At 41.6% G+C, this 26,090-nt stretch overlaps 1 protein-coding gene across 1 annotated transcript; it reads left to right on the top strand.

Annotated features, from left to right (window-relative positions):
• Window positions 1–32: 32 nt before the first annotated feature.
• parga (poly (ADP-ribose) glycohydrolase a) lies at window positions 33–25,340 on the top strand. The gene is made up of 18 exons (XM_083988216.1): window positions 33–162; window positions 875–938; window positions 1,263–1,934; window positions 2,080–2,212; window positions 3,017–3,139; window positions 3,275–3,355; window positions 3,873–3,947; window positions 7,537–7,629; window positions 8,833–8,987; window positions 12,196–12,275; window positions 12,388–12,448; window positions 13,236–13,311; window positions 16,462–16,609; window positions 21,040–21,118; window positions 21,244–21,352; window positions 21,820–21,925; window positions 23,129–23,257; window positions 23,984–25,340. The coding sequence occupies exons 2-18, from the start codon at window positions 910–912 to the stop codon at window positions 24,163–24,165; spliced, it is 2,331 nt and encodes a 776-aa protein (XP_083844342.1). The 5' UTR covers window positions 33–162; window positions 875–909; the 3' UTR covers window positions 24,166–25,340.
• The last annotated feature ends 750 nt before the right edge of the window (window positions 25,341–26,090 follow it).

Below are 26,090 nucleotides of genomic sequence, written 5' to 3'. Positions count from 1 at the left end.
AGGCGAAGCAGCTGCAACAACGAAATGAAAGTGAACCAATAACTGGGACGATAACATTTGGAGTGATATGTGGTCTGGAAAGGAACAGTTGCATATAAAAAATAAATATATAATTATGTAATCGATCTAACTCAGAAGTGTTACACAAAGAGGGGCATGCTTGTAAGTTGTATCTCTTTGCTTTAAACGGAGGCAGCTCTGCTTGCTCGGTCTGGTTGAATTACGTTTATGTCATGTACAATAATGAAAGCTAATCGCTAGCGGTTTGATTATTAGCCTATCAAAGCTAAGTTAGCTCAAGATGACTTGTTCTCTGACCCGCAAGATATGTTCGCATTGAGGCTGTGAGCTGTACAAATCCCACGGATAAATTATTTTCCCACCATTAGCCGAGTGACAATGTGAAACCGTGAGATACTTTGTCAGAAATCACATCGAAAAGCTGGTTTGTCAGCTAGCCCACAGTGGGTTTGTGAAACCTGGAAGCGCTGGCTGCTGGACGTGTGTGTTTATTTGTGCAAAAATGAATGTGAAACCCAAGCCAGGAGGCTGAAGTGAAAGCTGAAACCCACAGGGTCTGAAAGGCTTTGACTGCGGTTCGGCCCAGCGAGCTGCCCACTGCCTGGCGTCACGGACAAGCCGGACAAGTGGCCCAAACAAAGTCAGAAAACACAGCTTCAAGTTTTACTGGCCGTCCTTAACAAAACTCAGAGTGTAGACTCGTATAAGACCGGGCATAAACAACAACTTCATAGTCGGCTCTATGTGAACTCCAGTAAAGGGACAGTGTGTAATTACAGTAGAACATCATGGACATGAATAACATGATCGATATTGTCTGAGCTTTACATGAATATTCTTCTTTCTCTATCAGCTATCCTCGATTCATCTTGTCTGACCTGTTTAAAGATGGATGAAACGATGGACTCTCAAAAAAGGTAAGCCAGTATGTTCAGTAATAATTGTGACTATAATAGACTTGTTAAACATAAAAAATCAGCACTTGCTCCCGCACTCACTTGAAGCTCTTTTACGTTTCGGTCTATTGACAGATTTGTTGCTGATTTTTTATGTTGAACCTTACTGGGGATCTGTTCCCAGCACCACCCCAAAGGAGAATGTGCATGCTGATAAAGCCTTATTGATATAATAGACTTGTTAACCAGAGGTGGTACAAAGTTCACTCTGGGAAAAGCGATAATAATGATCTCATAAGACTTAAAGCTATCTCTCACGTTGTTCTCTTATCTGTTCTGCTGCAGTGTGACTGCTGAAGTCAAGCCAGAGGGTGTGAAGAATGATGTCACACAAACAAAATCAACAGATGGAAAAGATGAACTCTTTTGTGAACCACATACACATGACACGACAAAGGACTCTGTACCGACAGAGAGCACGCAAGACGACGTGGCGTCTCAGAATTCGATGGACTGTGGGTCTGTGGGTGGACCGGATGAATCTGGGCTCGCTGGAAGCATAAGTAACACGACTCAGACAAACTGCTCTAACGGACAGAAATCCAAGAGGCCTGGCTCACCTGGTCCCCACCCTGTCAAAGCGACCTGTGTTGATGCGCTCTCTCAAAATCCCAAACTCACCCTCTGTCTTAGTAGTAGTCCCAAAAATGTAGTAAGTACGCCCAGTGATGTGGAGATGCTGAGTCCTGACAGCCCCATCTGTAAAACCATGCTCTTCAACAACTCCGCAGACAAGGATCATGACGGCAGTGTTTGCGCTGAGGACTCTGGCTCTGCAAAGGCTCAGGTAGTGGATTCTCAGCAATTTGTCAACGACTCTGACTCGGGAACTTCGGCCAAAGAAAGAGGCCAACCGGTTGCCATGGGGACTGAGGATGCTGAGGTAGCAGAGTGCAGTGGCTCATCTAATATGAGCCAGGAGTCAATTAGAAGCCAACCAGGTGCCATTTCTGAAAGGTACTTGTTAAAAATCTTTATTTCTCTGTATGGCTGGCTTTTTGTCTTTTTCTATGAGTGAAATATTATTCTTGTTTTGTACCCCCACCTAACTCGGTAACAGTCTGGTATACTGACTTTTTTAAAATCTTTTTTTCCTACACAGTATTTCATTTGCATTGCATAACACTGACAAACGATGGCTGGGGACACGCATAGAAGAGCTGAACAGAATGCCTCAATGTGCGCCCCCTCTGTCCCACCTGAAAGCAGTGCCTAACCACACTGTGACAGTCAGGGTGAGTCAACAAGCACTTTTGTTTTGTGTGTACATGTGTGTGTGTGTGTGTGTGTGTGTGTTTGTCTGTGGTATGTTGTAAAGAACACTGTTGTAAATGGGTTGTAAATGCAGATGTGACTGGGCATTATGTGACAGGGCTACACTTGTAGTTTTGATGAGTGAATAGAAAAGGTATAGAGAGAAAAGTGGCTGAGGGAGTGTTGTGAAAAAGTTGTTGTGTAAATATAGACACTGGGGGAATGAGAGGAGGAATGTCGCGCTGGGCAGGGTGAAGTCATCCGCTATGATTCCCCCATGGCGTCTCGTCAGTAGAGCTCCAATCAGACATTGTCTTCCAACCGACAGTCCCACGGGAACAGTGTCAGTGCTGGTGTGTCGCTGCTACTTCCTCTAATCATCAACAGCCACTGACACTTAATCTAGAGTGCCCATAACCCCCTACATTTAAAAATTATACTAAATGTTTAATTATCATTTTTAAGAAAATCACGACTCTGCAAACTGGACAGCTTTCATTTGTTTAGTCAGCCAGCAAATAGCCTGTCACTTCTGAGTCAAGCTCGTATGGTTATTATCAATGTATTAAGGCATTAGGGCTATGTTGCAACTCTGTCTTAATTATTTGTTTTCATACAGCACCATACACACCATGTCATAATTTTCAGAGGTTGTTAAAAAAAATAGCACCACAGATTATTTTTAACAAGCATACGGAAATCTGTTGTGTCTGTCACCGCTCTAAAAATAAGAGTAATCAGTGCAGACATTTAGTCTCCCCTTCTATTTCTTTTCCCTGTTACAGACAGATCTCCTCAGGGAGGGAGAGGTCCCTGTCCCATACCCCACCAAGTTCAAAGATGCGTGGGACGACATGTCAGTGAAGATGCCCTGCTCTGAGAAGAACCTGTTTCCTATGGAGACTGAGGTGAACTAGTTACAGTTTTGTTCTTTAGCTGCATCACGTCGTCCTTTCATCAAAATGCGCTGATGTGATATAACAAGGTTAATTACTGCAGGAACATAGTAGTTAAAGCCATATGTTAAATGTTGTGTCATGTAGGATGGAGGTGGTGTCCAAAGCAGGTGGGACTTGATCCGCACTGCCTTGCGGGGAGGATTCAAAAGTTCTCTGGACGTGAGGGTGAGACATCCTTGCTCAACAGACTCTATGTGCTCACTTAGATAGATCCAAACATGTGTTTTAAACAGTTTGCATAGACGCATAGTTTCCAGTCCACAGTCCTCACTGAAATGTCAAAACCTAAAAAATACAGCTATTTGTCTTCTCTCGTCACAATAAAATTGTGTTATATTTAAACATTACTGCAACACAGGGCTGAGCTCATCGTCAGCCACTGCATTTTTAATTAATGAAATGTGTTTTTCAACCAGTATCTGGCTCATTTGGCCAGTGTGTCTTTGATACTGGAAAATTTCTGCTCATACATTATTCCAATTAAACTCATTCCAGTTTCAAAAGAGCAATTCCACAAACCGCCACATGGTGGCAGAGTTTGCATCAATTATAGATGGTTTTGTTGGGAGACTTTTGCTCTTTTCTATTTTTGTGGATAAACATGCCATTTATCTGCAGCCATATAGTTTGACATCTATTTAAAATTAGTTTTCTGTGAATAACTCCTTATTCTCCTCTCCAGGATGCAATATTGAGATACAACACAACACATGCAAAGAAATGGGACTTCACTGCCCTGAACCTTCTTTGCACAGAGGTAAGGTATCAGAATCTTTGACAAGGACATATACACAAGATAAAGCAGGTCAATCATAATGACTTCCCTAAAGCATACAGAGCGCACTTTGGTATGTTTCTGTACTGAACATCCAGCATATTCATTTTGGATCAACTTATTTGGGTGGGGAATATCATTTAGGAAACACAGTAATTAAGTGTTTCATTCTTACTTCTTTATTGAATAGTTTTGGCATGAAAATACACATCAGTAAACTACACCCGGTTGTGTGTGTGCCGTTCTGAATGTCGGCTTTCCCTTGTAGAGGCTGGCACTATTTTCTTTAACTCAACATAATTAACTATGTCTTTAAAATGTATCTCAATGAAGTATGAAGCCAGAGTTGCTATAGAGAGGGGAGTCTGCTCTCTTCTGTTTGGCTGCCAGCCCATCAGTGTGCGTCGTCCCCTCCCATTACCTGGGAGTCTCACAGGAGTAAATATGCATCATACAGTTAGGACAGATGAGCGTAGAGCGTGACGGCAGCAGCTGTTGCAGGTGAACCTGGGGATTGTCTCTCTTTCTTTCTGTCTCCTTCCTTCTTCTTTTAACACTCCTTATCTTCTCTTCAGACAGTCACGGACCATGATGTGTTATATATTTAATATTTGCTAAATTAAACCAGTTTTATACATTTAAAATGTCTAAGTAATCACTTCTTCCTCTGAAAATTGCCTCCTTAAATTAGATAAAGTCTGAGTAGACATTGTTTGTTCTTGGAAATTAGTCTCTATTTGAAGTTTTTGAATGGATAGAAAATCAAATTCAGCTTGAAGTGTAATTAGGTTATATACATTTCATAAAATATGTGGTTTATCGTCAAATTTTGTCTCAGTAAGTTCATGTCTTGGTTAGAGTCTTTAGAAATAAGACCATTATCCTAATGGACTTCTTGCAATTAAGTAGAAGAATTTCATATCTATTACAGCCCGGTCAGATTGATATTCAAACCTGAATGTCCATCCATTCTCATCTATGATTACTCAGCTAAATTCAGTCCATCCCTTTTTCCCTCTTCTCCGAAATAATGTCTCAGAGTAGCCTAATGGAGAGAACTTGGCAGATCAATATCTGTCTGAGCATTTTTTATACCTTTATCCAGTTTAATTAAAAAAGACCCATTAAATCTGTAAGGATGCTAAGGGAGGCCAACAAAAAAGAAGTTGCCCTTCCAGGAGTCTATTGCGTCAGCAGCTCCAACTGTCCATTTACTGCCCTGAGCTGCACCTCGTCCTATTTTTTCATGTCTCTGCTGCTGATGCATTTAGCAAAGGAGGCTGGGGCTCACAGAATAAGGGCAAGTCAAGGTCTGAACACCAAAAAGTTGCTCATTTATAATATGTACAGCCATTGGCACACGGGAATAGACACATTGGTCAGATGTAGAATATCTACTGGCTGCCACTACTTTCTGTCATTTTAATGTTTGCCTGTTGATGGATGCAGTATGGCCGACAATTTGCAAACAGTCGTAACCAGCAGCAATGATTAACAGCTGCCATTCCACAGCAGACATGCATCATTCAGTGTAATTTATCTTTGACACACAGTCTATTGCAGTAAAAAAAAAAAAAAAAATCACATGCAGTGAATTTTTCAGCCATTCACCGGTGTAGTTTTGTTCTGAGTTTGAATCCTAAGTGTCGCCACCACTCCTCAGCCAAGAACACCTAATTAAATCTGGAGCAACATTTGTACAGCACTGGGGTAATTGTCAAGAGGTACATTGCCCCTGAGTCAGTGATTGACACTCCGCTCAACGTGTAATAGCCATAGGGAGGGGAAAAAAAAGAGTTATCCAAATTACGGCTTGTCTGCAAATTGTCTTAGTGTTTCTCCCCTGCCAAATGAAACTGTCACTGTGTCATTTTTCGATGAATGCAGAGCAGCAAAACAGTCCAGGAGTAAGCACAGCTGATGTTCAAGTGCTACATGAACATTCAGCAGCAAGATAACAACATCCTCTGTCCCTTTCACATTAGTCACTTCTTTGCTCATAGCTCTCTCCTGCATGGCGATTTTAAAAAGTAATACAGTGACAATTTGCCCAGAAGATCTCTAAATAAATAAATAAATAAAAAATTCAATCAAGACGTGCTTAGGTTGAGCTGCTAGGAAATGAAAATAACTTGTAAAGACCAGAATGAATGGGCGTTCAGAGTGTAATCGATCATTAGCCTATGCAGCAGTAAATCTGCTGGAGCTGTCCGTCTTAGGTATTGATATGAAAGGTAAGAGTTTGTGTGTGTGTGTGTGCAGCCCGAGCCGCGTGTTAGCGACGTGGCCGGCTGCCATGGCTGTGGAGAGGCGGGCGGATCATCTTTCTACCCTCATCCTGCTGCATCACCAGCTACCATCTATTAGTCCCACAGGAGCGCTTTATGATGTCTGCCAGCTCATTACTTCTGACAGCGTTTAGTCAGACCTGCTCTGTGGCCATATAAATGCCCCCTGGCTCAAATCACCCACCAAAGACTTCCTGTTGAAAATCAAGCGAACCCCGCTGTCACTCTCTCCACAATTGCTCGTTTGCATTTGCTCCAGAAGGTCCATTTAATCAGCGCGGGCTCCCCCTGCTTACCTTTATAGAATAAGGCGAGTGATTGATGACAGTGACATTCGAAGCCAATACACTCATAAGTGATTGCGTTGTAAATCTCAGTCTATGATGGAATAACTGGGTGTTTATTTTAGAGGGAATTGCAGATGGATGCTGAGGTAAGCTATAGGCTGAAGTATGGATGCCTCAGTCGTGGCGGACTCGCTCCTGGATTGATAGTTTCCTCTGAAACAGGTTCTGTGTAGTGAGCAGCTCTGCAGCATTTCTGTTTCCTCTTTCACTGTTGGGGTTATTGATATCTGAGGAGTGGGAGTTCTCCCTCTAACAACAATAAACCTCTGCTGCCTTCACTGACACTGACTTTTCTTGTTGGATATGAGAGAACGGTGCTTAGATATTGGTTAGTGGTACAGGGTTATGACCTCAGACTCACTGTGAAACTGTTGTTATTATATTGTTATTGCTTCTCATGTACGTCCTATTTTTGTTGTATTAACAGGGCAATAATAGTAACCCTTGAAAGAAGTTATAACGCAATTTAAGGTTAAGTTGTAACTGTGTTTTAAGCTTCTCTACTTGAAACAGGATTGTTAAAAAAAAAAGCAACAATAAATAAAGGAGTAAATTTGGTCTTGTTTTTACCTGTACAAAATAAACCCCCATATTTAACAGAAAAAAGAGAAATGCCAATTGAAGGTAAAAACAAACAAAACCTTCATTTTCTTGAGAGCTGCTGAATGGATTTTATGATATAAACTACTGATTAATAAGATAACATTTATAAAAATAATTTTTCATGTGTTTGTGACTTTAATATTTCTGTGGTATTGAGCTTTTTATTTTACTTTTTGCATAGAAAAATGAATGGAATGAATTACAGACCGGTATGTCACTTCAGACCCCATCAGTCAGCGTGACTGCTGGCTCTGAGTTACTGCCTGCCTAACTAGGCAGTCAGCTCCACAGAGATATCCCATCTAACAATATTTTTCCCCCCTCCTCTCCCAGTGTCTTGAGCATTGTGAGGCGCAACACCTGTTTGAGGTCATTTTACCTGCCATGGTCGACCTGGCAGTCAGCGCTCCTAGCCTCTGCACAATGGTAAGTGCACAATCTCCTGCGAGTTCTCTCACTTCACCTGTATTAAGGTACAAGGTTGTGAGGCAAACGGTCAGACGGTGCATGTCATACAGGATGAGCTCATGACTTACAACTGGTTGATAATGAATGCTCCTTTTGGGTTCACAGCAAGAACCGCTTCATTAGAAAAGAGGACGGAAGGAGGAGAGGTCTGTCTGGCGTCCTGTCATCCAGACGATGTGTTCTGCTTGTGCACTTAAGAAAATCCATCTTACTTTTTTGCATTCAGTGCTCCACTAAGCTGGAACTGGTTTCTGGATTTTTAAATTCTGTCTATTCCTTCGGACTCGCACACCACCAGCCGTTCCTCCTCTGAGCAGTATATTTTGGGAAAAGTGTTTTTTGATACTACCCTCATCAAACCTCAGAGGCCCTCCCTTTTTATTCACATTAAATGGAGCTGATCCACGTCAGATCTCTTAAATGTCATCCCCATTTGTCTTCATTTCCCCTCTCGGTCATCAATTATAGCAATGCAAGAATTGGTATTTTTGTAATTCACTTATCTATTTCAGGGTCCGCTGTTTGATTTAATAAAGTTAATTGAGCTCCCTCTCTGGGCAGGATAGGAAAATCCCTGTAGTTGTTATTGGAGAGACCGAAACCACAGGCAGAGCATAAAGACTCCTCTGTTTAAAACTGAAGGAGGGAATTTTTCTGGCACAGATTTCACCTCAGAATCATTTGTAGTCGTTGGATAATGAAGCTTTCCGACTCTCCGCTCCGTTTTGCAGTATTAAGCATCAAGGCTAATGTTTATGTGTGTGTTATTAGAGCCGCTATTGATCTGCTAACTGGGCAGCCTTGGGAGGCTCTTTAGCCCCAGTCAGTGAAGATAGATGGGCCTCATGTGTCTGACTGAACGAACCTCGGGGAGAGCAAGAAAACCAGGACCTTAATTACTACCACCCATTTACCTAATGGAACTCTCCTTGTCTCTACTGCGTGCTAGATTGCTAAACTAATTACCTGCTCCCATTAGCCCACAGACCTACACTGTCGCACCCACGTAACCTTGTATGTCCCTCCAGCGTCTGTCCTCGTGTCTCTACATTTCCCCGTCCATCAGATTTCGTCTCTGTGCTTTGACTCCACATCAGTGCCTGTGATTGTGATCTGTCTCTTCTTTTTCTGTTCTCTATCTCTCCCTCTCTTCTTTCTTAGCCAATTCCCCTGTTGAAGTGCAGGACGAACCACTCCCTGACTCTGTCTCAGGAGCAAATAGCCTGTCTTCTGGCCAACGCCTTCTTCTGCACATTCCCCCGACGCAATTCCCGCAAGTCGGAGTACTGCAACTACCCAGAGATCAACTTCTACAGGTGAAACGCACACACAGAGTCACGAAACAGTGATCAGTAGCCCACTGGCGTAATTGAGTGAGCAGGGGTTGTTAGTATTTTATTTACAAAATGAGATTTGCCCCTTGAGTCCTTTGCCGAGATCTATTCCTGAGCAGACGCAGATATTGATCCCGAGTTCCCCTCATTGGTCAGTCCTCCTCAACAAGAAGCTTACTATGCTGTCGGACAGGAGCATGATTGCGCTCATTGGCGTCATTACACCTTTTACTATAACTCAATGATTGTAGAACCTGTTGACCAGTTTTTATTGGAGTAAAAAACAGAGTCAGGTTTTCTCACAATGTTTTCAGTCGTGTTCTTAGTGATTAGGCGCTGTACACATACAAAGATGTGTATTATTTTCACGATTAAGCACAGTCATCTATTGCAATCTGCTGGAGTGGCTCTGTTTGTAGTGGCCCTAGCACTCAAAGAAAAATAAACTGATTTCCATAAGGGGGCACTACTGCCTTGAAAACCCCAAATAGATGAATTGTGTGTTTTTACTCCAGCTTTTACTTCTTTAGTCGGTGTCCAGTAAGTCCAGTGTGATTTATGTTTATTTTTCTTTTAATGTGCATGCAATGAGTTTGGATCTGGTTGTCATAGCTTGTGGTGTCTCATTTGTCTTTTGTCAAAGACCATATTTTACATTGTGCTGTTACAGTGTGTGCTGTAACTGCTCCTGTCACCTTATTGGACTGAGGACTGCTCTGTGGGCAGAGAATCTCTTTGCGCTCCATGTTTCTAATATGTCTCTGTGTGTGGGTGGGACACTCCGAGTGGGAGTGGTAAATTGGTGTTCTTGTTGAAGATTTCAAGTAGACCAAACTCAGACTCGGAGACGACAGGAACAAGGCAACATTCAGCAGCCGTCAGGGTTTTATTGAGCAACACTGCTGAATATGTCAGAGACCCAACAAACCTAGAAAGACCCCAAAATCCCAAACCCCCGACTCGAATGTCCAGGCTTCTAGAGCCTAGTCAAAACAGGGTACAGGTCGTCTCTCGACTGTTAGTTAAGCATGTTTTCCAAATATTGTGATTGTTTTGGCAAAACCAAACTGGTCCTGTTGCTCCAATGGGTCAGGTTGACCTTTTTTTTATTTATTTTTTTACTTGGCCCTGTCCCAACTTGGTGTCCAAAATCTTATCGCAAATACTCAAACAGACCATCCTGTTATTTCCACTTCTTACCACACACACACACCACATTTTCTGCTTCTACCCACACACAGAACCAGTGGCCTGTTAAGAAAAAAGCATAAAGGGCTAATTGAAACAAATAGTCTTTGAAAGAGTGTTTTTTAAGTGCACACCTGTCTTATCCCTCCCTGGTGTCTCGTACAGTCTGGCCCACGCCCTCAATGAGAGTGATGGCTCTGAAGTACACAACCTCCGCTCTGCTGGTGTGACATGTTCACACAGCAGCAGAAGTTGGCACTAAAGTTTTCTACCGTCACGTTTTTCTAGATTGTTCCATTCTCCAAATCAATCTACATTGTTGTTGTGTTGCCCGCTGCTCGGAGACTAGATGTTGGTTTGGTAATACCTTATTATGATAGAACTCATTGCAGAACATGAAGGCTAAGTTTAGTGGTATATAATTTTGCTACAGTATTCTCTGCAATCTGCATGGGCTCTAACTGCTATTCAGAGTCTAATTAGCCATCTGCTCTTCCTTGGGGGTTGAGCGGTATTATTTTATGAATCCCAGGGACAGTCATATTGATTATCTGTGATTTGCTCCATATTCCCTCCTAGAACTCCCTCTTTTTTATCTGAACCATAATCCTTCCATCCAACTTTCACAATCAGTCATCTGTGTGCATGATATCTGCCGCCACATCAAAGGCCAGCGGCGGGCTAAGTGAAGAGGCCTCTGTAATAGCGTAAGCATTGATCCCAGTTTGCGGGGCTGGCTGTTTCAGAACCATGCCAGCACTTGGTCGCAGGCGTTCGGGCTGCCTTAACTATCAGCATGTCTGCCTGCAGCAAAATACAGGAAGGGGCAAGCAAGAGGGGGAAAAAAAACTCTTGGTGTTTCTGAGAAGATGAGACGAGACAAGACAACCAGTGCAGTCTAAAATGGGCCCTGGATCGTTACTGCCCCTCCTTTCCCCCTCTTAATTGCGGGAGTGTCCGTCACTTTGCTTATCGGCTACAGTAGCGCTCTGTCTTGGACGAGCAGAGCAGCAAGCAATCTGCTGATTGCTGTTTTGGCAGAACTGTCAAGGTTTGTCCTCTGTTAAGTGATGGATAGATTCGAGGGGGAGGAGAGAAGGCAGGAGACTTGTCTCTTTAGCTTGTGTTCTTCTCTGTTTGAGAAGAAAATGACAGAGGAAACCCGTTCAACAGTTTAGTCAGCATTGAAACCTCATTACTAAGAAAGAAATCCTCTTTTTTTGGTTTTGTTTGCGCACTGAATGACTGGACGATGGCCTATCTCATTTAGACTAAAATAGCCTAATTGGTAATGGTGAAACTGTCAGAAACCTTGTCTCCTGGTGCACTTTATACAGCAGGCAAGGTTACAGTGGACAAGAACCAATAATTAATGTGACTATCCTAGAAAATCACTGCTATATATTTTGTAACTAAATCCTTCTTAATTAGTTGCTCCTCTGTCTCCAGCAGGTATGATTTGTGGCTCAACCAGAAATCTCAGCCTCACTCTCCAGATTAATGCTGAACTGTGATGAGTCATCAGCTTAGGTTGCTTTTAATGGAGGGAGAGCACCAGTATGGGGCAATTTAAGTTGTCCTCCTAAGGGTCTCTCTTTCTCTCTCTCTCTCTGTCTTTCTCTCTCTATCTCTCCTCCCTCCCTCCACCCTAGTTTTTATGGTAACTCTGAAGAACTGAAACAGGGCCCCAGGCGCTGCCATTGTATGAAGGATTGAGGTAGATGGGAGAGACATCGTCCCAGTTTGAAAGCTCAACCACACTCATGACAGGCTATAGCATGGTCGCCTAGTGAGCCATAGATAATTACTCTGGGTGAAACATTAATACCTCTCATCTGATAAAATGTAACTCACAATTTTATTTAATACCAAAAAAAAAAGCCTTTTCCTGTCAAATTATTTTTGCATTTTCTCTTGTCGGAGACTTTGAAGACAATCACATGCACAGTTTTAAGTCAGTCCCTTATTTGTGAACTCATATTCCATTTGCTTTGTGTTTCAGGTTATTTGAAGGATCTTCACCAAGAAAAATTGAGAAATTGAAAACGCTGCTGTGTTATTTCAGGAGAGTTACACAGACGAGTAAGCTTAAAAAATGGCCCACATTATGTTACAGCAGTTGTTTCTCTTCATTGTTCTCATGTTGATAATAATTCTTTTAACTCTGTCTTTATCTATCTTTTTTTTCCCCAAGAGCCCAAGGGCCTTGTTACATTCACCAGACAAACATTGAATCATCCTCCAAACTGGGAAAGGTAATATTCTCCATTGTGCTACATTATAAATTAAATGATTCAATGGCCTGAATTAAAATGATATAAACTGGGATTTTTCTCCATTTTGTTTCAGTCCATCTTCTATTCTTCTCATATGTGGTAACAATCCGCATTTAGTTAATTTGTATAAAAAATCACTTATTGTCTAAAGTGCAACTTGAACAACATTGAACAATTCTGTCTCAATCTTCTGTCGTCCCATTGGACCAAACATTGACATTATCAACATCTTTTCCTTCTTTGCTGCTGCTGTGGTACGTTGCTAGAAGGATAAAATGATGGCCACATTGTACCGAGAGGCGGCTTTTTAGCGGGGAGGATGGTGTGACTGAATGGTGACAAATACCAATGAATTGTTGTGGAAAGACCCGCGGCTGAAGTGGCAGTTTATATTCCATCACAACAGTAGTCAAAAGTTATCACTGAATGGACATTGGGATGACTTCACAGCAGAGAGTAGCCTGAAATACTCACAGTTCAACATTTTGGGATGATAAACTGTTCGGAGGTGCGTCACAAAGCCTCAGTAAATCCACCAGAAGCAGCTTCATGACCTCTTTATGTTCATGTGCTGGTTCAAAAAATATTAATTCATTTCAGGACACTTGTTGTAAAAACCTCACAGCAGAGTTTGAGCAGTTTTGTTTCCTTCCTGAAAACCCTGTTTTATAAAAACTTCAAGGATTTTTCTCCAGCAGTATACCTGTCTCTAGAGCTGCTTTGCTGGAATGAATAACTGAAAGTTTTTCTGTCTTTTTTTGTCAAGCTGTCAGACTCAGCTTACGCGCCTACATATCACTTGTGAGGGGACGATTGAGGATGATGGATACGGGATGCTGCAGGTAAGAATGATACTTACTCTTGCATCTAATGCCAATCTGACCAAAAAAACATCTTCAGTTAGATGCAGTAATTATTTTACCTGCACAATAAAGCCTCTTTTTCTTTTTAGAAGAGTTGTACAACATCTTCATTGTGATGATCCTTTCCTCAAAGTGTCAGTTTTGAACTCAATTGGAGGGAAGATGAGAGCAAATGCAAATAACAAAATAAAATAAAATTATTGTTTTGGGGCATTATTATGTAATCTAATTTATGATAATATAACATATTGAAACCTTATTTGCCATGCTCATCTTTCAAATTGCCGCCTGCCAGACAAATTATCATTCATGACATCACGGCCATTAACTGATAACTGTTTCAAAACTCGGTGGGTTTGCAAAGTTTGGGAACCCCTGGTCTAGTACTTTGAGCTTGGTTGGTTAAATTGGTTGCATAATTTTTTTTTTTTTTTTTTTTTTTTGCAAATGTGAATGTTATTGGTTGTCTATCTGTCTGCATTGATTCACCCCATCTCCTCACGCCTATCAGTGTTTCAGGGTGGTTGGTGCATTTTTTTTGTCCTCCCCCGTTGACAGCTGATGTATACACATGAGTAGCTAAGAGGGGCAAAGGGGGCGAGGAGAGGACCCTAGGGTGGGGGGGGTGAGGAAAACATGAAAAGGGTGAGCCATCTCTCTGCGGCGACCCACTGGGCCAGGAGTCCTGCAGGGGGATTGATGGCTACCCCACCAGGCATGGGCACTGGCTGTGTGTTGAGTTTCAATAGGGGCGAGTGGGCTGTCATTCTGTCAGGAGGTGAGATTTAAGGGTGGGGGTGGGGTTAAGGGTGAACCGGTGAGGGAGGTGTGGTGTTGAGGGACTGGTTAGAAAACATACACATGCACATACAAACACACTCACTGTCACACAGATTGACGTAGCTGTGGGCCAGTGAGCACAGCCCTCGGCCCTGACAGGCTGTTTAAATAGCAGAATTGTGATTGAATGGGCTTCTCCTCTGATCCACGCCACAAAAACAAGGAGTGGGCTCAACATGGCATGAAGCTTCAGTATCACATTAAAACATTTCCTTCACCGAAACAACACTCCTAGAAATAACCACAAGCTGTTATATTTCATCAGTCGGTCTGGGTTTGTATCTCAGGCCATTTCATAAATGTTGCATTCACTGAACTTGAAAACATAAGAGTCTAGTCTGCAGCCATGCTACTGTAGCAGCTCTGTGAGGCTGGATTGAGCTGATGGGAATAAAGAAAAAGTAACATTTAACTTAGATGCTGGTGTTAGAGATAGAGTCTATGAATCAATAATACAACAAAAAAAATGTTGTCACATACATATGCAGTTCGCATGGTGAATGAAAGTCACAGAATATCCATAGAATATTTTAGTCCAAGTCCATTTAGGGCGTGTTGAGATATTTCACAAGATAAGTGAAAACTTTGGAAAACTTCACCGAACTTCCTCCCTTCTATCCAAAAGTTGTGCAGATGTTTCAATCAAAACCAAAGTGGTGGACTTTTGTGATGGAACATGGCAAAAAAATTGGAAATGTCCTCACCATTTCAATTTCTGTGGCAATATACAGTATATAATATGAATATACTGGCTACCATGTCTATAGGCTATTAGTGATTCTGAGAAAACTACAGCTCTGTGTTTGATTTGGGTTCATATGGATATACAGTATAGTTATTTTCAAGTCCCAAATTTTAGAGCTGTAAAAGATGTCTCATAGTTTGGCTTTCATTAGGAGATGAAGTTCCCCCCACAGGTTTATTATTTTGTTATCATTGCTTCCTCCCCAGTGTCAGATTAAATAATGACAAATACTCAGGATAATTAGAGAGCCAACTCTTTGTTTAAAAAGACACTTGTGATGTTTCTTCTATCCCTGTGGATTAAACTCTGAACATTGAGCTCTCACAGGGAATGCCAGCAGACTTACTTCTCTCCTATATATGAAAATATATTAGGTTATATTGAAGTGGATTTTGCATTGATGCTCTGCTCACCAATAATTGTAGATTGTATTCACATTTAACCATCTCTTTTGATTTCTTGTGCGTTGTTTTTCTACAATTTCCTGATCTGATTATTCCCAGGCAGGAAGCAGTGTTATGATCCTTAGACATTTGTCTGTATTAAATGACCACAGTGGGTGACAGATAATAAGAGAGACACTAATGGAGTCATTTATTCAACTAATTGGAGTGACAGTAGCTAAACATCACAGTTCTTCTCAAGTGCACTGAACGGACAGGCTTACCCTGTTTTTCAGACTCTTGTTGTCATTTTAATAATAATTAAAAAAAAAAAACACACACTTGGACTCTCTCTGAGAGGCCATGTAGAAGTTGGTATCCATTGATGGAAAAAAATACAATAATTAACCTATCAGATGAAGCTACCATCATGCCACTGCCAAATTGTGAACAGTCAGGCCTTTGCCAAAGAAAGCATGCCACCCACTGGCCTCAGACCAGCCAGTCAGGTTAATGTTGTTGTCCTGTCGTGTTTTTAATCTGCACAGTCATTGGAGTCTATGCACATGTCATTTCACTGCAATGATCTTGTATTATTATATGTGACAAATAAACTAATTTAGAAATTTAGATTTAGAACTCGGAGCATGTTGATAAAATCATTGATGTTGACGGTACCTGAGTAAAGTATTGTGTAAGCAGCAGGTTAAATGGAGTTTGTAAGTCATGTGTTTGATACTATAGTATATTGAATTTGAATTAGTTGTGATTATATGATGGTAGTTGCACTGCAATGTTGTGAGTGTAATAGACCATTTGGAGCCAGATAGTATAATAATAGACAGATGTCAGTGTGGTGTTGTGGTAAGAGCCAATAGCAGGAGACCAGGAAGACAAACCTGCATTGTAATTCAGGAGAGTACAGTGGAATCCCTATCCTAAAGTCTTATCTGTTGATAACCTCATGATAGTAGATGAAACCCACTGTTACTTTATGACGTGAGTGGTAAACTTAAAACATGTCCATAGTTAGGTGCAGAATGAATTATAGTTGAGTGTGTGTGTAAGAGAAAACACAGAAAATGAGTTACCACACACCACTGATGTCACAGGGTGATATATATATATAACTCCTTCATTTCTTGTCTTTTATCTCACTAGGTGGACTTTGCGAATAGGTTTGTCGGTGGAGGAGTGACAGGACACGGGCTGGTCCAGGAAGAAATCAGGTTCATCATCAACGCTGAACTCATTGTCTCTCGTCTCTTCACCGAAGCGCTGGAGTACAATGAATGCCTCATTATCACAGGTACCCACTGTCTGGATCTTCTTTGTGTGGTGTTAATAACTGTACCATAAACAGACGTTCACTGAGTCTTATCCACATGCCCCACATCTCAAATGCACCTGGCTAGATTTGCTCCTTCATCCCTCACTGTTGTCACCCTGAGATTGAAAGAAGGATAAAACAGAAATGTGAGAAACAACAGATAGCTTAAGTGTGTGTAGCTTTGTAAAATACACAAACAAACGGCAATATGAACATACGTATCAAGGTAAGTCAAGAATTATTAACCCTAACCCTTTATATAGTGACCAACAATAACAGATATTGACAGTTACGTGTTTTTCTTGTTCAGGCTGTGCTTCAGCACATTCACTTTAAAGGGATAGTTCACCCTAGAATGATATTTCGCTCATTATCTACTCACCCTCATGTTGACTAAGGGCTGGAAGAATTTTCAGAGTCCACCGTCCCTTCTCTGAGTTACAGGGGGTCTTGGCGTAGCAGTGCATTTCAATGCAACGGTTGCAAAGGGACACCAGAGCTCTTCGTAAAAAAACACACACAAAAAAACATCCAAATACCTCCATGATGCTCGTATGTAATGTCCGTCTTGTGCTGAAGCCCCAAATTGCGTAATTGTCCCGAAAAAAATTAAATAAGTCTATATTTTAAGCTTGTTTGTAGCGGAAGCTTCTCGAAGCTCCTCTTCCTGGTCCGTCCAAATCTCGCGTGATTTGCGCCGGCGTCAGTGCGGTTACTGCGAATCACTTCCCGGCAATCTGGCCACGGTGTGTTAAAAGGGTAAATGTCTCCCACACACTTCTTTCTATATTTATGTAGGCCAATCCAAGTAAGAGACCTGCCTTTTAATTTAGTGGATGTAGCACAGAGCCTGAAGAGCATAAATACACGTACCCGTCCAAATACTTTGGTCTATAAGTTGGTCCCCTTTACAAAACATTTTAGTTTAACCGGACCAGGAGATATTCTTCAGTTAAGGTTGTAGCACCATGTTGAGCTTCCTCAGAAAAAGCTATGTTACTGTACCTGTTTTTTGATCCAGTCTGAATTTTTGTGGCACTATGGCGTGTGGATAATCATCATTAAGTGGTTTGGCTGAAGTGAGAGTTGTGGCCATTTTCTTGGCGGTAGGTGAAGCTGCACTCTCAGTGAACGAGCTCTGTTCTTTGTGCAAATTCATGGACAGAATCACTGAGCCGCTGCCAAATGAAGAGTGTCCAGTTTAGTGACCTAAAGGATTGCTTCTCCTGCTTTTTGCAAATTATATATTTCTTTTAGCTTTGGCGGACTGTGACCTTCAGCACACTGCGTATGGGACAGGTGGGTCGAGAGGTAGCAGCTCCTTTTCTTCTCGGTTTCTATCCCAGGGAGTATAGAAACCTGTGCCCCTTGGGTTGGTCAAGGGGGCGTGAACATCTCAGGATGAACAGGGAGCTGAACCATGAGGCCGGTTGATATATACTTACACCTCCTGGAGGGTCTGGAGGACATGATCAGGCAGACATGGGTGATTGTTTGTTAGTTTGTTTCTGTTCTTGGCCTCTAAATTTCACATAACTCACTTCCCACAAAAAAAGTAATAGTACTCTCAAAGGCATGGTTGTGTTTCCTACTGTACACATGCATTGACATACACTGAATAGTCCTCAATAGGACTTAGATATTAGGACAGGTTATTTATAGTTTTTCACCCAGTTTCTGTGACTTGGAGCTTATTTAGCCACTGTAGAGCGAACGGTGTGCATTTGCCACCGTGGTATAGTATATTTCTTTGTCAATGTTATGAGAACACTTGAATGTAGTGCTGCTTCATGTCATGTGTACTGGACCTTGATTCCTTGATATTGCTTGGTATTTTGTACTTTCTTTTTTCACCTATAGAAACCACACACGTATGTAACGGGGAGAAAACTGGTCTCTTTTTTTTGTCTCTTGAGTTATTTCCTGTTGTTCATTGAGCCCTGTGTGTTTATTGGACTCCATTCATTTTTTCCCTCCCCCTGTCGTTCCATTTGGTTCAAAGGTAAATCCATTGCATTGATTCACTCAGGACTGCCCAGTTATCCTTCATTTCTCCCCAGCAGAATTGCTCTATTTTTCAACCTCCAACTCACTCTGCTTCGGTCAACCTGTCTAAGTGTCCTGCCCTCTCACTCCCCCCAGCAACCCCTCCCCCCCCCCGACCAACCCACTGTTTCCCTACCTCTCAACTGTACCTCATTCACTGCTGGTCAGAAAGAAATAAAACATACATTGATGAAGATCATTGGGGACATGTGTGTGTAATATTCATTCAAGTTTACCGTCATTATTTAGGTTTGTAGTGTAATGCGCTGACCCCTCCCCTCCTCCCACGTTTTGCCTTATTTAATGAATGACTCAACTGACTGACATTATCTAGTTAGCTGAGCAAAACAAATATTTAACACCCACTTGTCCTGTTTTGGTGTTTGAATGTAAATGCGTCATTAAAAAAACACCGTTAGATCTTTGATGGAACAACATTACTCTGTGTGATAAATCCATCATTTTGATATGAGGAGAAATAATTAATTAAGCAGAAACTCAAATGTAAAAAGCATTCCCAAATGTCTGCGTTTGATAGATTCTGTCTATGGAGTCTCCTTTGAAGTTGAAGAGATGAGGAGTTGCTCTGATGGTTAGTCTTGGCACAATCCTGATCTAAAGCTTGTTGCTTTTATAGGCTGGTAGTGAAAGGAAATGCAAACATGCTCTTAGAGACCCAGACCCTCATTGGTAAAACCGCCGTGCAAACACAATCAATGTAGAAATTATCTTCTGTCTTGTTTGGTACTTTACTCTTCAAAAGCGAGGCGTGGTCTCGTTTCTATGGCGCCATGGTGTCTTCTCTGAAAATCCCATCTCTTGCAAGTCACCTTCAGTTGTTAGTCACCGTCCCCCTCCCTGCCTCCCATAATTCTGCCTCCCTCCCTCTTCCCCCTCCTCCTCCTATCCACTTAACTTTATTACATTTTGGACAGAAAGGAATTTATAGCCCAACTAAGGTCATTGCTCGACTAATGGAATGGGCCAGTTACGCTATAGATTCATTAAAACCATCACAATATTCATCGTACGTATGCAGTGTTTCCTCTTTAAGTCTAGCCTCTGTTTCAATAGTCTTTTTTATCTGTCTCCCTCCCTGCCTTTGCTTTTCTCTTCTGTCTTGTTAATCATATTTCCTTCTCTTTAGAGGTGTCTTCCCACGAGGACTTCCAGTTTTGTCCATAGGCGTTTTCAAATCGGAAGGTAGATGTTCACGATGTAATCTAGTGATGGAGACCCGTATGCCAGGAAGCTGTCATGTGCGGTCGCCAGAGTAAATGGCATCAAGGTGAAGGAGGAGGTAGAGAGAAATGTTGATGGGAAAAAGTGATAGGGGTTTCCTGTTGTTTGACATTAGGAGTCGCTAGTGTCATAGAGAGAACTTCATTTGACTGGCTGGACCTGCAGTGATGCAAAATGTTTTTCACAGTAAATGGTCTTTTTGTTTGCTTTGCCAAGTGCTTACACGGAAACATAATTCTTTGCCCAGTTCTTTCTGCCATCTTAAGTTTTTGTCCCGCTGCCTTAGCCTGCCTGCCTGCCCGTTAGCTCATCGTCATTGTTTGACATAGAAAGGCTTTTAAAATATTGTTGTCTGCTTAGGATTCAAGTTTTTTCTTACAGTTAGAGTAATGGCAGTGCGCTTGAAATCAAATCAGTTATGAGAAAGTAAAAGCAGCGTTTCATTGCTGCCTCTCAGTGTCTCCTCTGCAGGATGACATTGAGCGTTGCTTCTGAAATACCGCTGAGCTTTTCTGGTTATCGTGAACTTAACTACAAAATCTTCCCCACTTGGCCAGTTGCACGCGTAACTCTGCCAGTAAACACACCAGAACCTCAAAGGTTATGTTAATCCCATGTTTAACTCCTGCTTTTCATTGAAGTATTGTGCATCCACCTCTTACCTAATGCATAATGTATGGCGCCTTTAAAAGTATCATTTTTTGTTTAATTGAGTGCAGCTGTTTTTGTAATGTAGAAAAGAATGATGAAACCTTTGGAGCCAGTGTCTTGGTAACAGAGGTGTGTAACCCCCATCACTTAATGAGAGATGAAAACATTTTTGCAAATGTGGCCAAGGTTAGCTTCTTCTGTTCTAACCATTTCTTCTTATTATGGCTGAAAGCTTTTCATTTCAAACCCCAAAGCGGATTAGTTATTAAATCAATGGCCTTTATTTATGACAATCCAATACAAGCTGATACTGTGTACTCACATGGGGAGCATAGAAAGCACTAAATTTGATTTAGAAAACAAGGCGCTGAAACAGATTTAGGCTCACTATGTGCTCTGACTGCTGAATATTGAGTAATGTCATGTATTGTATTGTTATTTTTCCTTGACTTTTCTTTCCTGTTCTCCAGGCACTGAACAGTACAGTAAATATTCTGGTTACGCCGAGAGTTACAAATGGAAGGAGAGCTACAAGGATGAAACTCCCAGGTATCTTTTTCACATTGTTCATTTTTCACTGTTTTGATACTTTAAAAACATCTGTTGATTTAGTCAGAAAAAGTTGGGAGGATATTTGTTAGTCACTCTATTCTGATTGTCTCTCTTATTACCAGGGATGACTGGCAGAGACGATGCACAGAGATCGTGGCCATTGATGCTCTTAAATACAGACACTTCTTAGAGCAGTTTCTCCCCGAGAAGATGACCAGAGAGCTCAACAAGGTGAGAGAGAGGGATATAGTTTATAGCATAAAATGCTGATAGATATTATGTGGCTGGCTAAAAGCTCATTTTCGTGAACTTTGACACATTGTCAGGTATCCCCTGCAAAGATGTTAATTAAAGGCTCTGTGTTCTGAAACACTATTGAATTTAGCTCAGGGCTACTCACAGAGCTATTTGTAGAAGTGATACTGTCATTTACAGCTGTTTTTTTCTTTCTGCTGAGCAATTGGGCAAAAATATTCTGTCCCTGTATCAAGTGTTGTTTTGCTTATCGTTCAGCCTGAGGCTTTCACCTAAACACTATGTTTCATCATGCAAATTAAACACACAACCGCTACATAAATTTCACACAGTCTTTATTCAGTTTTAAAATGGAACGTATCTTAAGAAATTATAGAAAAATATTAGAAAATAAGAGCTTCTTTTGTCTTTTCTCCCCACCTACGCCTCCTCCCTCACTCCAGGCGTACTGTGGATTCTTCCGAAGTAACGCCAACAGCAAGCACCTCTCTGCAGTAGCCACGGGCAACTGGGGTTGTGGAGCTTTTGGTGGAGACACGCGGCTCAAAGGTACCATTGGCTACACCAAAAGCCTGCAAGTATGATGAAACCTGCAGCTTTTCACATGTGAGAGCTGAAAACTGTAAAAACTGCCACACAGATGCATCTTGTTAAGATTTGAGATTCTGAAGCAGCATCTAAAAATCAGCGACTCAGACAGGATGATCAATTCCCAGCCGCTGAGGCCGCCGCTGACGGACACTCAGCGTTCCTGCGGAACGGACTGTACGGCACAGTCACGGATATGCTGGTCTCTCTCAAACCCCTCTGGTCAATTAGGAGCTCTCCCAGGGTGTGTCAGTCAACCGTTCCTTCCCTCCCTTTATTGATCAGCTGACACACATTTATGTTTTCCATTAAAAGGGCGATTGATTACAGGGAAGGGACACCATAAATCCAGGCTGATGCAGGTCTCTGCTGGCTTACACAACATCACTCTTCATAAGCAGGAGCCCCTTACTGTCCCCTCCAGTATGCCACCACCACATTTCTTTTTGCCATTATTGTTTGTATATGTATTTCTAGTCTTGACACATTTTCATTAGCTGTAATTTATTATGAATGCAGATGTTCTGAACAATGATGTTTATGTACAGTTTCATGTAGAACTGAAGGTGTTAATTTCCTCTGCAACATGCTATGAATAGATCCACTGGACTTGACAAAGTCCCTGAGGATGATATTAGCTTCCGGGGACCCCCGCCCATCAACCCTGGAATTAGCATAGCTGGTATTTTTAGAAGGTGATAACTGTATTTTACATTAAAAGTCCCGGAGCCGACTTGAGATGTGGTAGTTACACAAGACTAAGCTGTTACGCTGTTGTAATGATTACAGACCTTTTGCAAATGATGGTTTTGTTTCGTGTGTTCATTAATCTGAAATCAATATCCATTTCGTTAAATATTTAAAAGTCTTAAGACCTAATTTGCAAGAGCTAAAGGATTGAGTGCAGTTGATGAGGCTATACAACCAGTGGTGGATTATTTACTCCTCTGATACAAATTGCCCCTGTCAGTCGTGTTCTTTTCCGCCAGAAGCCGCACCTTATCTGGCTTATTGACCAATCAGTTGGTTATTTTCAGCGGCCAATTACGCATTTATGATTTTCCTCACAGGCTGAAGGGTACTTAAGACGCTAATACGACATGTTGTTCTTGTTGCTTGTATTTCCTTTCAGCTTTCTCCTTCTCTCTTATTTTTTTTCTCCAGCACTGATCCAGTTGATGGCTGCCGCAGAGGCCGGAAGAGATGTGGCTTACTTCACATTCGGAGACGCTCAGCTCATGAGAGACGTACATGAAATGTACGCTTTCCTCACCGAGAGACGAGTCACCGTTGGTAAGATGTGCTCGCAAAATCAAATGTGTGTGTTGTTGTACTAGCCACGATCACACACACACACACACAGATATAACTGTCTCTTCCTCTCACAGTATATTACATAATGAACAGGAGCAGTGATGATATCAGCCACGGTTTAGATTGTGGGGCTCCTGAGGCTCGTGCAGTTATCCGCGGTGCCGTCATTATAGGGGACAGCAGGCATAAATAAAGGAACGCAGTCCATCTGTATGTTAAGTTATTCCACCTTATGGGCCATCTCGGCTCTTCAGCCCATCCATTCAGCCTCGGCTGCAAAGTGGATTACTGCCTGAACTGACCCCAGCCTCTCCCCTCCCCCTCTTTTCATTTTTCTTCCGCTGACATTTATTGAAGCCTTTCAGAGAAATTCCCCTCTAGCCATCCATTTCCTAAAGTGGAGCTACAGAGAAAAAGCTTACGGCTTGTGTGTGTGTGTGTGTGTGTTTGTGTGTGTGTGTGTGTGTGCACTTGATTATAAATGAGTCTGAACACACTTTTTTATTTTTCAGTGTTTTCTCTTTTCCTTCATACAGTAGCTTGTTCTTTTACTCTCCACTCATTCGTCCTTTTTGTCTATTTCTCTCAAATCCTGTTTATCTCCCTCCATATTTCTTCCTCCTCTTGACCCCTGCATCATCCTCTCCCTCCATCTTTCACACTCTGTCTCCGTCCTCCCTCTCTCTCCACCACTCACCCTCCCAGGGCGGTTGTACAACCTCTTGAACCAGTACTCCAGCGTCTTCTGCAAGAACTGCCGCACGACCCGACCCGATGTCAGCCTCTACAGTTTTATCTATGAGAAGGTCTCCTCCCCCTCATCCGCCGACGCCACGGACTCCGCCAAGGATTCTGGGATGTCGCCCATAACGTCGGACTTCCATTAACACGGAAGAGAGCTGCGACTCGACCTCCCTTCCCCAGTCTCTTTGTGTAACAGAGACTCCAGGTTCAGAAACCTCTCTGTGCTCTCAGTCTTGTGCTTACAATCACTTTTTCTCTCTTACACACACACACACACACACACACACACACACACACACACACACACACACACACACACACACACACACACACACACACACACACACACACACACACACACACACACACACACACACACACACACACAAACGCTCACACACACACGCCCTTTAAGTTTGTGATCCCAACACACAAACTACCAAGACACAGTTTTGCCTTTCTTGCTGGTGGTGTTATAGGAGCCTTGTAGTTTGCCACCAAACGTGGTGAGAAGTTTCAGAGACTTATAGCAATAGTAAATCCTGGTTGCTGTTAGGCCTTTTATTTACACTAAATGTGATGTGGAATTCTTTTTGTTTTTACATACTAATTACAAATATGGCCAAATAGTCATCATATGCATGGTTGTGGACACTTTTCACTATTGATAATCCAGGATTTGATAATCCAACCCCCCCTGGTTATCATGTCTTATATTGTGTTTGCTACTTTTTCTGAATGGGTTGTCTCCTCTGTTCACCATACCCAGGCTGAGGTGAGGTTGCTGAATGCAGAAAGATAATGAGATGCCATACTGTAGTCTATGCATGGGTAACATTTATTTATCAAATATTCTACAACTATATGCTGCTCTTTTATATCCTTTTAGGATGCCGAACTTCAAAACACACATATTGTCCTTAAAGCTTATGTTAACACGAGTGGAAAATAATCAATGAAATGGACACTGGTATGAAAATCATTTCGGATGAAACGGATATTTATGGTCATCATCATCTCAGACCATTGATTCTGTCATTTTCACACATGTGCAGTGTAAAGCACAGTACTGATACAGTATTTACAAATAAATGGGGGAGCAGATAAAGAAAGAATTGCACGCAAAATATTATTTTTGTTAATGTTTTTACTCAACCTTTAGTTCGGGGATGTGGTTATGGATTTTTTTTTTCTTTTACTTTTTTGGTGTATTTCCTGATTGACGGTGTGGGTTCTATTTAATGATAGATTCATAAAGGCTGTAAATGTATTGCATAATACTGTACTTTAGGTTTTTAGGTTGTACTATTTTTATTATAATTTCTTAATTAAAGTATACCCTGTTCAAATTGTATTTCTCAGCTCACATCTATGTGATTTACTGGCTCATGACCAAAGGATCATTACAATACAAACTCAAACATTTTAATGTAAACCAAAAATTATGTCAAAAACCCATCCAGCGGTGTTCTCGATATGTTTCTTTATATCTAGGTAATTTAATTATTCATAATTCATCTAGAAATAACAGATTTTACTACAGAATTGTTTCCTTCATCAGAAAGAATTCATTTCTCTTTTAACATGTGTCTTTGTAACTGTACCCCGGCACCACAGATTTGTCTTTTAATTTAATGAAATCATACATTATTTAATATCTGAAATGTGATTGATTTTTGTGATAGCACGTGTACCAAGGGGCTGTCAGACAAATTTAATTCTACCTCCAAACATGCTTTATTAGATGAATTAAAGGTTCCCAAATAGCCTCATGACGTGGACTTCCATAAATGGTGTGTAGGCTTGGCTCTGAGTAAGTGGATTAGACATTATCTGCTTCTCCCGCTCTTTGTACCGGGCCCAGCGCTGACCGAATGAGCTGTGGACTCGGTCATGGACACAGTCAATTTGGTTTGGCAGACCTGACTGTTGATGCCACCTGGACATTGGCTTTGTTTAGTTTACCGCTGCTTCTTAGATCAAATCTTTAATAACACTAAACTTTGACATTGAATGCATCTTAAAAAATGAAGCACCACAGTCGGTAACAATGATGATGTATTTAGAT

The sequence above is a fragment of the Trachurus trachurus genome (assembly GCF_905171665.1).
Source record: "Trachurus trachurus genome assembly, chromosome: 15".
Lineage (NCBI taxonomy): Eukaryota > Metazoa > Chordata > Actinopteri > Carangiformes > Carangidae > Trachurus > Trachurus trachurus.
The sequence above is the reverse complement of the archived record's forward strand: the minus strand, read 5'-3'. Positions and strand labels throughout refer to the sequence as shown.